This window comes from Carassius carassius, chromosome 45 (genome assembly GCF_963082965.1).
Source record: "Carassius carassius chromosome 45, fCarCar2.1, whole genome shotgun sequence".
NCBI classification, from domain to species: Eukaryota; Metazoa; Chordata; class Actinopteri; order Cypriniformes; family Cyprinidae; genus Carassius; species Carassius carassius.
In genome coordinates this window covers 25419740-25434008 of record NC_081799.1, presented here as the reverse complement: position 1 = coordinate 25434008, position 14269 = coordinate 25419740, and the positions used below count along the sequence as shown (strand labels likewise).

Here is a 14269-nt window from a genome sequence, read left to right as displayed (position 1 = left end):
CCATATAAATTTTTTTTAAAAACAACAGCTTATAAAAATTAATAAAGCACACAAGAAATTTGTTTAATGTTAAAGTAAAAGTACAGATGAAAACCGAAAAATAAATAAATAAAGCTAATTCAAAATAGTAATAAATACAGCTATTTTAAAAATATCTTTAAGATGAAGTACCAAAATTAAAGATATAAGAATATAAAAGCACAATACAAAATGTTGATTAATACGACTGATATAAAGAAAATAAGTTGAAGTTGAGTATTAATTTTAAAGCGATAAAGAAATATAAACAAATAATAAAAATTAAATACATTTTAAAATATTGAAAAACTAAATTCTAAGTATTAATAAATACTATAACAGTACACAAATAATAACGAGTACCTTGGTGAATATAGGATACACTGTATGTGTGTTCATTGTTATTCATTTCTGAACTCTGAGTCCTGTACCTTTGAGGGGCGTCTTCCTCCCATGGTGCACTGGGCTTGTTCTGCGCCTCTGGAGTGCTGTCTGTCTTTGCTTTAGGACTGTAAGGAAATACAATGAAACAGTAGTGATAGTCTGTAAAAGCTTGACGATCTAAAATGAGATCTGATTATTTTCTTCAAGATTACTTGAAGACTGAGCTGAAGCTCCTGCTTCTCGATGTTCCTCCTGAAAAAAAAAAAGACTCAGAGGCATTTCTCTTCACATGATCTGAGATGCTTTGCCCAATTACTGACTGCAGGTCAGCTTTTGACTCATTTGGAGCTATTTTTATTTCTCTGAAGAAACATCTGAGACAAAGCTGAAACTAAATATCAATCAAGTGTCTTAAACCGCAAATGACTTTCTTCCTCAGTGTTGTTGTCTTGCTTTTCAGCACAAATATCTAAACATTTTTTATAAGATACATTAAGACTTGTTTTCTGAAAAAATGCATTAAAATAAAGTGAGTTTAGTGAGGTTAGAAAAAGAATCTGGTTTCAAAAATAATTACGTTTCATTGTCTTTCCCTATTCGTGGATGTCTTTTTTTGTCATTGTTTTAAAACTTAAACTCACTTAATTATGATCAAGAAAACAGGACTTAACATCTTTAGTCCTCCTCTTTTGCAAGTTAATATTTTAGATTTAAGAATATACATTGCAAAAAAAAAAAAAAAAATCTTTATTTTTGTCTTGTTTTTCAGTATAAATATGCATTTACTTAAGAATCAAAATGACTTGAGATGTTAAGTCTTGTTTTCTGAAAAAACATGATCAAAATTAAGCGTGTTTATGCTTAAAACAAGAAAAAATATCTCTAAATGGAGCATGAAAAATAATACATTTTCACTTCGAATTTAGTGAATTTTTCTGATTCCAGTTGCAATTTATTTTTTTAATTTTTTTTAAGCATAAACTGACCAACGTTTGACGCATTTTTCAGAAGATTTTCAGAATCTGAAGTAATTTTTTTTCTCAAGCAAATGTTTCAATATTTGAGCTGGAAAACAAGATAAATATACGGAGGAGAAAGTAATTTGCTGTTCAAGACATTTGTGTCATTGACAAAATGAATGTGCAAGACAGCTCAGATCATTTGATTCTGGGAGAAGCTCATACTGAGATCTTGAGCTGGAGGACATCTACAGTACATGAGATCATTGGGGTCTCAGAAGAAACATCTGAGATGCAGGAAAACCAGCGCAGGCTGCTTTTGATGGACACCCTGAATGATCTCAAGAATAAAGTCACTGTTTGCTGTGAAAAGGTCAGAGCAATAAAACGCTGTGATCAAATGACGTTTAATGAGAGTGTTGAATACCTCTTGACCGGTGTAAGTGCAGTGCTTTTGAGGCCTTCACTCGCCTTCTCTGTCTTAGAGACCGTCTGTCCTCCGTTGCTCCGCCCTAAAGCACATAATTCCCAAACATGAGGGCTTCTGTGGCCAAAAACATCAGTCTGATGTTACTGTGTCCAGAACCCTTCCTGCGTCCATCTGCATCCTCCACTCGAGCCCTCTCTAGTGTCTGCTCTATTGTTTAAGTTTGTGAGTGTTGGGCAAACATGAGCTGAGGTCAGGAGTGACCCACACATTTCTGCCTCAGCCCAAAAACAAAAGCGTTTATCTCAATCCCATGCAGACGGAGCGCTGAAGCAAACTCGCCAACCGATCAATCGCACACCTGAGCCTCATGTCATGTGACACTCTGGGTGTCTTAAAGGGGTGGCCAGGGAGGGGCCAGCAACCAGACTGGGGTGGCACAGAAATCTTTATTATTTTATATAAAAAATGTGTTTGACTATAACGTAGGCCTACTGGACTATTTTAGTGCCTTGAACACAACTGAGTACAATTAATTTCTAACTGAATTGAGATTGCAATTTGCGACTACTAGGCGCATCCCCAAAATGTAAAGTAAATGTAAACCAGTTACTCCAATCCTCCGAGGCTGTAGGCCTCACAACTGATTTGTGGTCTTCGCTTAGAATGGAAGCATACATGACAGTCACGGCCCATTTTATCGATGCGGACTGGAAAATGAATAGCGTTGTTTTAGAAACAAAGCAGATGGATGAAGCGCACACGGGAGAAAATGTCGCGATTCACTCAAGTCGCGGACGCTTACCACATTCCACCAGAGAAGCGGGTGTCAGTGGTAACGGACAACGCTGCCAACATGGTCCTCTCGTCTTGTTGGGCTTGTTTTTTAGGCTATTTGGGTTTTTTGTGCATTTGTTTTAAAACGCCCAGATCGGCTGGACAAAAGTTAACCCATAGCTTTGAAAGTAAAGAAGAATATACAGCCTGTATAAACGAAAGCTTTTTTTTTTTTTGTATTTTTGATTATTTGGCAGTTTTAGCAGTTACTTTTTTTGTAGCGTGTGGTGTGGTCAGTTGCACGATTGTGACTGTCAATCACTTAATTTTCAAAGAATTGTATTATTATTATAGTATTATACTGTATTTATACTGTTTTATACTGTATTATTGATGTTTTTTCATTGTTGTTTTATAGATGCTCTATGAAAATTGTTTAATAAATGTTAAATCAAAATGCAAAACATCGCGTCTTTTTTTTTTTTTTAGTCGACTGATCGTTGCGCAGGACAGGACTTTGGTCGACTAAGTATTTCTTTGGTTGACTACAGCCCTATAAATTACCAAACATCTCAATCGACTGATTCCAGCGTTTTTGTCGTTGAAACTCTGTGTGACCATCCTCCTGTTTGTTTCACGGACCAGCAGCAGTAGGTGCACCGTGCGTGCTCATCTCATGGGTCACCTGAGCTGCATGGCCAAACGTCCGCTGAGCAGAAATTAGCTCTCAGTCTCAGTATGACCGTTACTGTGTTAATTAAAAATGTAAAACTGTCAGCTGTCATCATTGATTGACAGCATTTCTCATTTCTTGTGTTGACGAACTTGACCAACTACCTATCAGATCTGGGGTGGCCACAGGGGTGGCCAATGAGATTTTACAGAATCGCCATGGTTAAAGGGGTCATGAACGGAGAAACCAAAAGTCCCTTGATCTTTTGACATATGAGATGTTAAAACATCCTGTAAGTTAAAGAACTCAAAACTTTCTCACATAAATTATTGCAAACCCGTCACAGCAATAATCACCCTGTCCTCTATTGTTCTTGAGAACTAATGTAGTCGGAGCTGCGTTCTCTGGAATCCTCTCAAGCGGTGGACTTCTACGTTACGTTTGGTGGCAGACAATTTGCGTCATAGCTCATTACCATAAAGTTGCCCTGATTTCGACTCTCCTCAACACTCTCAACGCCCAAGTCATGACCAGTGTTGGGTATAGTTACTTTGGAAAGTAGTTAGTTAGGTTACAACGTTACCATCAATTAAAAGTAATCAGTTATGATACAGCGTTACCTATTCATAAAAGTAACGCGTTAGAGTACTCATGAGTTACCAAAAATTAAAAGCCGTTTGCAGCTCCTCACACATGACAGACACAGCCCCTGGCCCCTTTAAATGCACCTAGAAGTCGTGACTCCCGACAATGAATAACGTCAGTCATCCGAATAAATTAACACTGCAGGATAACAATAACAGGAAAGACAGTCAGCAATAGGCTATTCCACATGGGGTTTTATTTATTTATTATCACAGAATATATTATTAATCAAAATTCGCACCTACCCAGCCGGGGTAGCCTAGGCTACTGTATATTATGAGCACCACAAGATAACTCCTGATTTTTCTTTAACTTTAAATAATGCAGTTATCAAAGTACAAGTATGCTTACTTGTAAACACAACCTTAAACAGGCTTGCCGATTTAAATCCATTTAGAAATGATGAACAACCAGCCAGCCAACGATCTAACAGAAATTAACAGCTGCCTGTCAAACAAAAATGATAACGAACCGAATTAAATCCTTCACTGCCACACAGGCAAATGACAAATCGCTTAAAAGCCGAACTAATTATTATTAAAGTGTCACTCACAGTCACAAGCCTAAATTCGCTTTAACACAGTCCATAAACCAAACGCGGTCCTCTCTGCCATCTTGCCGGGAGTTCGAAAAAAAAAAACCCACACACACACACAGGGTCAGGCGCAGGGCACAGACGTATCACAGCCATTGACTTTACGATCACAGAGCTTCGGCTCCGCTGATACATCCGCAGGTGGCACAGTAGACCTATACTGTCTGACAAAAAGCAGGCTGCAGTCGGGATTTTCCTTTCCTTAAAATAACGGATTACTTTTTTTTAAAAATAACGAAGTTACTGATTACTTACGCACGAAACTAACGCGTTAAGTTACACATTTCAGGAAAAAAGTAATTAGAGTACTCTAACGCGTTACTTTGTAACGCGTTACCCACAACACTGGTCATGACACGTCGCTGCTCAACAGTGCAGTGACTTTGACGCTCTCGACGGGGCGGTGTTAACTCACAGTTAGAAGGCAGTCTTCCGAAAACACAGCTTGTGGAATTTTCTACTCTATGATGTAATAGTATGGATAAGCACCACCTACATCTCTGCCTGTTTAGCCCCGCCCACTGATTCTACATCACTGCCTGTTTAGCCCTGCCCACCGACTAAACATCACTGCCTTATTAGCCCCACCCACTGATTCTATATCACTGCCTGTTTAGCCCCGCCCATTGATTCTACATGTGTGTTTAGGCCCGCCCACCGACTATACATCGCTACCTGTTTAGCCCCGCCCACTGATTCTACATCACTGCCCCCTTAGCCCCGCCCACTGATTCTTCATCACTGCCTGTTTAGCCCCACCCACAGATTCTACATCTCTGTCTGTTTAAGCCCACCCACTGTTTCTAGATCACTGCCTGTATAGCCTCGCCGATTGATTCTACATACCTGTTTAGCCCCGCCCACCGACTATACATCACTACCTGTTTAGCCCCGCCCACTGATTTTACATCACTACCCGTTTAGCCCCGCCCACTGATTCTACATAACTGCCTGTTTAGCCCCGCCCATTGATTTTACATGTCTTTCTGTTTAGGCCTGCCCACCGACTATACATCACTATCTGTTTAGCCCCGCCCACTGATTTTACATCACTACCTGTTTAGCCCTGCCCACTGATTCTACATCTCTGCCTGTTTAGCTCCACCCATTGATTCTACATGTCTGCCTATATAGGCCCGCCCATCGACTATACATCACTGCCGGTTTAGCCCCGCCCACTGATCCGGATCCAGAGGGAATTCATCTTGTGCCCTGCAATAAACATTTACGCATACTCTCTTTTTATTTTTATTTTTTTTATGAGGGGGAAAAAAAGAAAATCGGCCAAACATATTGGCCAAAAATAAAAATAAATTAATAAAAATCTGCATCATAATTGGCCATAGGCTGCCCTGATTTCTAGATATTGCCATCGGCTAGAGAAAAACCCATATCCGTCAACCTCTATTGTTGACACTTAAATGAATTGTTTAGCAACTTTTGCAGTTGTTAGTAATATATTTTAAACTCAAAAAGCATTTGATTTGTTAAGCATGTTTATTAAAAACAAGTTTTATAATAACTCATTGTTCGGGACCTTTGACATTGATGAAATTTCAGATGTGGACCTTGTTATGTAGACTTTGAGAACCCCTGGTCTGGGGTGTTCTGTGTGATTGTTTGTCTCAGAAAACACCTCATCAGGTGTGATTCAGACGTGAGATGCGGCTCACCTGTGGGCTGTGTGCTTCTCTTTGGGTAGGTCTTGCTGCGGGTTCGGATCACCTGTAGGTCGGGTCGGGGCAGAGTCACAGACTGCTCTCGTCCGATCTGCATCGCAGTCTTTCCACTGGAAGCAGAAACACACACAATGATTCACATCCTCCCGCACAACTAGAAAACATCATTAAAGCAATCCCTTCCAAGGCTCTCGACTGTGGCCAAAATGGATTTGGTTTTCAAGTTAAAGACATGAAAATGAACATGTTGGTTTTCTTGTGGATAAAAAAAAAACATGCAATTCCTGTCATACTGCAAAAAAATATTCTCTTAGTATTTTTGTCGTGTTTTCTAGTATAAATATAAAAATATCTTGATTGAAGATGAATTTACTGTACAAGCAAAATTGCTTAAGATATTATTTCTTGTTTCCTGTAAAAAAAAAAAAAAGAAAAAAAAAAAAGAAAAATTCCACATTTAGTTTTATCTTAAAACAAGCAAAAAAAAATAAAAATAAAAATCTTGTTTAACCTTTGAATTTATACTAGAAAACAAGGCTAAAATACTAAGTAAGAAAATCTAGACAGCCAGTTTAGTTTTACTTTTCTTTTTGTTTTCATTTTTTAATTTTTTGCTGTTTACCTCATATAACGCTAAGGAGGCTTTCTTTTAATTGTAGTTCTATTTGATTCTTTATTGTCTGATATATGTTCTGTCATTTATTAGTCTGTATATAATTCGGCAGGTAGTATATGCCGAGCCTCAACTTATTAGTTTCTGTTAACAAACATTATATAAGCTAGTTTGTCGTTGTAGCCTACTGTTTTATTGTTGTTGTGCTTTTTAACGAAGAATAACAATGATTCGAACAAATTATGTGCTAAGAATGACCAGTGGAAAGAATGAGTCTAGAGCCCTGCCTTTATTAACTCTTTCCCCTCCAAACACAGAATTTTCCGGTTTTCCGTATTTTCACTGTTATCCGCTAGGGGCCGCTATTTCACATCTCCTTAATGAGTCTAGAACATGCCGATCAAAAACACAGAAGAGGAAGACACAGAAACGATATGTATGCATATGAAAAAATAATGCAATCATTAATAATAAACAGCATATAAATGAAAACTGGGAGAACTGGTGGAAGTCATCTACTGCATCTTTGTTTTGATCATCTTACTGAATATGATACAGATGTAGTATTTGGTAAAAATAATATTTTTCCTCAAAATGTTGTTTTTTAATGAAACATACCTACATTCAAGTGTTGATAAAAAAAAGAATGTTTAAAGCTAGAATAAAACAGATTTTTTGTTTAAAAGGAAGGGTTCTCTTCTTTATTGTGATGTATTGCATGTTCAGAAACGCATACAACAAATATTCTGGGGGCAATGAAATTTTAGTGAAAGTCATCAAAAATGCTTGCAGTGTCTGACATCTTTTTGCTGGCAGAGAAAGAGTTAAAAGAACAGTTATCTCAGAAAAGGAAAATCATGTTATTCTGTATGAAATAACTTTAATTTTCATTTTCTGGGTGAACTGTTCCTTTAAAAAACTGGTTTTTATTTCATAAATATACAATGTGAAATATTTTTAATAAAACAGCTGTTTTCTATGTGAATATCTGTTAAACTGTAATGTATTTCTGTGATGCTCCGCTGTATTTTCAGCATCATTCCTCCAGTCTTCAGTGTCACATGATCTTCAGAAATCAGAATAATATGTTGATTTGCCGCTCAAGAAACAATTCTGATTATTATCAGTGTTGAAAACAGATGTGCTGCACAATATTTTTGTGGAAACCGTGATACGTTTCATTTTTCAGGATTCACAGATGAACAGAGAAGTTCAAAAGAACAGCATTTATCTGAAATAGAAATCTTCTGTAACATTAGAAATCTTTTCGGTCACTTTTGATCAGTTTAATGCATCTATGTTAAATGAAAGCATTCATTTCTGGTTTACTAACCTGTAGCGATGCTTCGAGCCCAGAGAGCTGAACTTGGACAGTTTCCTTGTAAGTGGATTAGACTCGTTCTCTGGCATTCTGTGAAAGATATTTTATTAAGAATATTTACAAAAATATCAACATTTAGATATAGATATACCGCATAGGTTTTATGTGTTTTTTATTCAGATTTTCGTTGCTAATGAAACATGGATGTCGTTTCTAGCCTCCTTCCAAACATCTGTGGGGCAATTCTGTTGTTTACAGCCATATTTTATGAGCTAAATTACAGAACAAATGTGTTAAGGAGAGCTTTTCTCTCATTAAAATTCAAAAGCTGTAAACACACAGCTCTGATAAAATGCAGAAGCAACCAGCAGAGAAATGAAAAGCTAAAACATAACGAGAGCTCAGACTAGAACTGAGGAACCCCATGCTCTGTATAATTTGTGTTTCTGCTGGATTAAACATTCAAAGATCTGTGTGTTATGAAGACAGAACATGATTGGGCTTGTTTTTAAAGTCTGGACGGCTCTGTACACGCCATATAAACAACACTAACAATCAAAAATGAGTGATAAAAATATTAGCCAACAATGGAGTTCTACAGCTTTTAGTAGTTGTCAATTTCAACCCGGGTTATTACAGTTACCTGAAACTAAAATTACAACTAAAACTATGTAGGTAAACAATTTTTCTGAACATAAAACAAAAATAAAATGGTTTATTTCAGCTATAGTTGCTAAAGCAACATTTCTCATTTTCACATAATAAATATTATTAAACGATGAATAAAAAATTGCATTAATATATTGGTGCTTTTAATGTAATCAGGTTCATTCTGTAATATTCAATAATATTGTGAACTTAAAATGAGTTAGTAGAAATGTTACCAAAAACAAAAAGCTCAGTTACTTGATAAAGTAGATGATCAGATTAATATAAACATACTTTATTATAGTGCACACTGAATGATGCATGTCCAAAAAACCCTGATGATATCAAAATATCTGTTTCTGCATTTGATCAATTATTTTTGGTATTATGTATATACTTTTTTAATAGAATTGTCTTTTATTTTTGTAAATTTTTAGTAATTTGCATGTGCTTTTGTAATTTTTATCAGTTTGTATTTAAAAAAATACTGTTTATGTTTATTTCAGTTTTGGTTTTAGTTAAGTTTTGTTTGAATTCAGTCATCGATTTCAAATGACACTGAACAAATAACTATATTTTTACTAACATGTAAGCTAATGCATTAACTGGTATGAACTGTAAAGTGTTACCAATAATTCAGTTTTGAATGTTAAGAGGTGTTTCTCGTTCTTGACGTTGTTTCACACGCTGATTAGCAGCAGAAACCTCCAGCCGCCTGCGTTCTGAGCGTGTAAAGCTCTTTGGGGATTGGAGTGAGACGGCTCTGATTGAACAAACACCAGAGACGTTCAGAATAAAGAGCCTCAGTAAAGCCGCGGGGATCTGAGGACCTTCAATTCACAGCGTTTCTCTGTGAGAACTACAGGAGAGTGTAATGCAGCGGGTTCAGCTTTCTGCACTCAAACAAGTCGTACAGACTGGATTAAGATGCTTTTAAAGTGCACGAGGTTGTCGACTGCAATCCCTTAGAAAAAAACCCCAAAGCTGTTTCATGCAGTGGAAATGTGTAGCTGTTACTGAGCTGAGCCTTCAAATGAGGGTTTTATTGGTGCTTGCAATGCAATCAGGTCGATTCTGTCATATTAAATAATAGTTTTGACTTTTTAGATAAAATTCTACAACAAAAAGCACATAACAGTATGTTATAAATTAACATATCAGATGTAAATTGTTTATATAGTGGGAATTAAAATATTATTTATTATGGGCACTGAATGATGCATGTCCAAAATCATGGTAATACATGCTATAATATTAATTTTGCATTTGGTGTAGTTTACTTACTATTATTCATTTTCAATATTATTAATTTCAGTTTTTTTATTATTATTCTGAACTAGCTTTTATTTCATACTCTTTTTTTTTTATTAGTCGAAATTTTTTTGCTTTTGTCACTTTGATTAGTTTTACTAAATATTACTATTTATTATTTATTATTATTTTTTTATTTCCAGTTAGCAATTTTAGTGCTCCAATTTAATCAATTGAAAATGAGAACTGAAATCATGAAAAATGTAAATCTAATCTTTATATTTTATTAAAGCTTTATTTCAATTAACAGGTTAAATTTTATTTCTTAATCTTCATTTTTAAAATCTTTATTATGGGCTTTTGTCATTTTAGTTTTTTTCGTTGTTCATTTTAAATATTCAAATTATTTATAACATTATTTTATTTCCATTTTTAGTGCTTCAACTTTAAACAAAAAGGAATGATAAATTTCACCTGTTAACTGAAATAAAGCTTGAAATAAAACTATAGCACATAAATTTTAAAGCACGGTGTTACCATGTTTTCTGGACATGCATTATTCAGTACCCATGAAATGGAGTAATATTTGAATTCCCGCCATCTGTTCCACTATTGTATCGGGTAACTTGATTAAAAGAGCAGGAAATCTCTGCTGCTTTACCTGAAGAAGGTGTGATGCTCCACGCAGCACTTCCACAGGTTCTTGCAGGCCGTCTTACTGGGAGCGTCGAAGAAGAACGATGTCTCATTGCACTGAAAACACACAGCGAATATAGCATCTAGCACAATCTAGCATTTTCAGAATACACATTGATTCAAAGCAGCTGCACAGAGAAACATGATGTTACGGTTTATACAGCGGCTACAGTGTAATGCAATGAGTGCATGTAAATTCAAGGGTATCTAGAGATCACACACAGTTCATTTATTTATTGTGATGCTGTATTAAAAAGACAACTTACATCTCTGCCCATAACCCGCAGCTCAAACTGGGTTTCCTTAAAATACACTTTCGTAATTCTTGGCCTGAAACATTATTAATTAAAAGTACATCATTTAATAAACACAGTGACGAGAGTGAAGTGCTAATATGAACTAATATAAAAATAATACTATATATGATGATATCACACAGTATCTTGTATCATGTCATAACATATATCATATATCACATAACACATGTCTTATCATCTCAAATCAAATCCTATCTCATACCATAGACCATATAGCTCATATCATATATCATATATCTCTTATCATATCAACTCATATCTCATGCCATAAACCATAAACCTCATATCATATCATATATCATATCATTTTATTATATATCTCTTTTCATATCAAATCAAATCATATCATATCTCATATTTCATATCATATATCGTATCATATTTCTCTTATCGTATCAAATCATATCTTATACCATAGACCAAATATCTCATATCATATGTTATATCATATCATATCATATCATATCTTATACCATAGACCAGATATCTCATATCATATATTATATCATATCATAGAGTATCATATCATATCATCGTATATCTCTTATCATATGAAATCATATAACATCCCATATATCAAATATTTCATTTCATTTATCATATCATTAATCTCATATCACATCATACATTTCATATCATATATCTCATATCATATATCTCATTTCACATCATTTATCACATCATACAATATATATTACATATGATATTATATGATATATCATATGATAAATGTTACAAGATGTATGATATATATCATATATGTGATATATGATGTGATATACGATATGATTATGATACGAGATAAATATGATCTCATATACATCTCATATTATATCATATATTTCATTACATATCTCATTAAATGATTTATTCTTTTAAAGGATGATATCATAACATACGTCATAATATTACATATAGCATACCATGCATCATATCATATATATAAAACATCCTGAAACACATTAATGTTGGTTTTGAATGACATGCGGGTGAGAAGTTTTCAGTTTTGGGTGAATTGTTCCTCAGTTTAGACATAAACCTACCAGAAATACTTCCCCACTTGTGTTTTGTTCTTGTAAACCACGACTCCGACAGGCGTCAGGCCCAGAAAATACTCCGACTGCTTCTCTCCCTGAAAACATTCATGCATTATGAGATTAATAAACAGAAACACAAGCAATTCATCATCAATATTCATTAACTACAGTGCCAGGATTATTAAAAAACTTGATAAAGAATCAAGCTGGAGCAGCGGAGAAAATATTTAAGCCATTAACAAAAGAGACAATGTTGATATTGTATGCGATCTTAAACAGCTGAACTTACAAACACAGGGTGCAGATCCACGCCGTACATCTCCAGGGTTTTGGCAATTGCCAAGTAATTATTTTCAGCCTCGGCAGGCACCTGACCCCTGAACAGAGCAGAAAAACACCAAAATACACCGCAAAGTCCTCCAGAACAATCTAAATGAGCAACATGAGCAAAACTGTGCTGTTCAACTTCTCACACTCAGTTTACTGCTTTTCTTGTCTCTGAGTGACAGATTGGGGTTTTATCAATTAAAAGCTCTTTTAGTGTAACTGCAGAACATCTCACATCTTCTGAGGAGCCTTTATTTCTTCATCTCTCAATCACTGCATTATATGTTTGGATCATTTACATCTCATTTACATCATTACATCTTACTAAGATTCTTACTTTTAATAATGGAGCTATAGAGTGGCATGCGAAAGTTTGGGAACCCCTTGCAGAATCTGCGAAAATGTGAATAATTGTAACAAAATATATATATGTTGTTCCGAACTGCAGTATTAAATGGACCAAAGTGATATTTCAACAAAACGAAAGAAAAATCTTCATCTAGTTCAAAAGTTTTCACACCCCAGCTCTTAATGCGTCTTGTTTTCTTCTGGAGCATCAGTGAACGTTTGAACCTTTTTTAATAGTTGTGTTTGAGTGCCTCAATTGTCCTCAGTGTGAAAAGATGTATCTCAAAATCATACAGTCACTGCTGGAAAGGGTTCAAATATGCAAATATGCAGGAAAACTGAAGAAGGAGCTGGAGGATTTTTCTGAAGAACAGTTCTCAGTTTAACTGTTCAGAACAAACAAGGGACTCATGCACAACCATCACACAACAGAAAGACAGTCATGGATCATCAGGTAACACCACACAGTATTAAGATCCAAGGGTTCACAAACTTTTGAACGAGGATGCTTTAACAATATCAGCTGTTTTTTTTTGTCTTGTCGACTAGGTGTAGACTTATTTTATGTAAAATATATTACTCAGGACAGTATTAAATAAAAAATAACATGCATTTTGTATGATCTTTCCTATTTTGTTAAAATTTTTCACCGAATCTGCAAGGGGTTCACAAACTTTCGCAAGCAAAATATCTTGGCTCACTTTGGGGCTCTGAATAAAACTCAGCTGTTTTGTTCCTCTTCAAGTAAAAACTCCATATTCTCAACTTTTGTTTTAGATTTTCTTATATATCTTGTCTAAAGTCTTGATAAATGCATTTCAATATTTCCTATGTCAGGCTTTACAGGGTTAAACAACAGCAGCATAAACGAAAAACAAACAAACATTCAAACTGTAATCATTAACTCACTGAAGGACTGAATGTGATTTTCAGTGTTGCGTTGTAAAACTATTTCAGGAAATCAGTGATTTGTGAATGTGTGTTTGTCACGGATTGAATAACAGACTCATTCCAGTGAGGTCAAACCTGAAAGCAGTCGTGCTGAAACAATGTTTATTTAACCTACTAACACTAACGCAGGAATGTGGAGTCAGAGCATGATCTTAACACAACAATAAAGAGAAAAGAAAAAGATACAGATTCTGGGAAACATCCAAGAAAAAGTGCAACTTCAAAAAAAAAAAAATAATAATAATAAAAAAAAAAAAATATATATATATATATATATATATACACATTTATTTTATTCATTAAATATTTAATAAAATATTATTTAACAATAACATTGTTTTTAATGTAATTAAAAAAAAACGTTTTACATTTTATTAGTGTATATATAATTCTATGTTTTTTATTTGTAATATTGTCATTCATTTGTATTATATTATGTTTATGTCGAATATAGACGACATTTCATCATATTTTCATTTTTATGTTATAGCAAGTGAACTTATGTGAATTAAGTAGAAACAGTTGAGCCATATATATATATATATATTGTAATCACCTGAATGTAGGGCAAAGTTTTGTTTGTTTTTATGTGTTTTTGTAATT

At 34.8% G+C, this 14269-nt stretch overlaps 1 protein-coding gene across 2 annotated transcripts in view; it reads right to left on the bottom strand.

Annotated features, from left to right (window-relative positions):
* The window catches only part of epb41l4a (erythrocyte membrane protein band 4.1 like 4A), a 47167-nt gene that overhangs the window by 7289 nt on the left and 25609 nt on the right, over positions 1-14269 (bottom strand). For both annotated transcript variants that reach the window (XM_059539065.1, XM_059539066.1), the window contains exons 7-14: positions 12330-12417; positions 12047-12135; positions 10953-11016; positions 10652-10743; positions 8104-8181; positions 6152-6267; positions 1789-1873; positions 450-527 (exon numbers count right to left, since the gene is read on the bottom strand). In XM_059539065.1, the coding sequence (XP_059395048.1) occupies positions 450-527; positions 1789-1873; positions 6152-6267; positions 8104-8181; positions 10652-10743; positions 10953-11016; positions 12047-12135; positions 12330-12417 (690 nt within the window). The remainder of the gene's footprint in view (positions 1-449; positions 528-1788; positions 1874-6151; positions 6268-8103; positions 8182-10651; positions 10744-10952; positions 11017-12046; positions 12136-12329; positions 12418-14269) is intronic.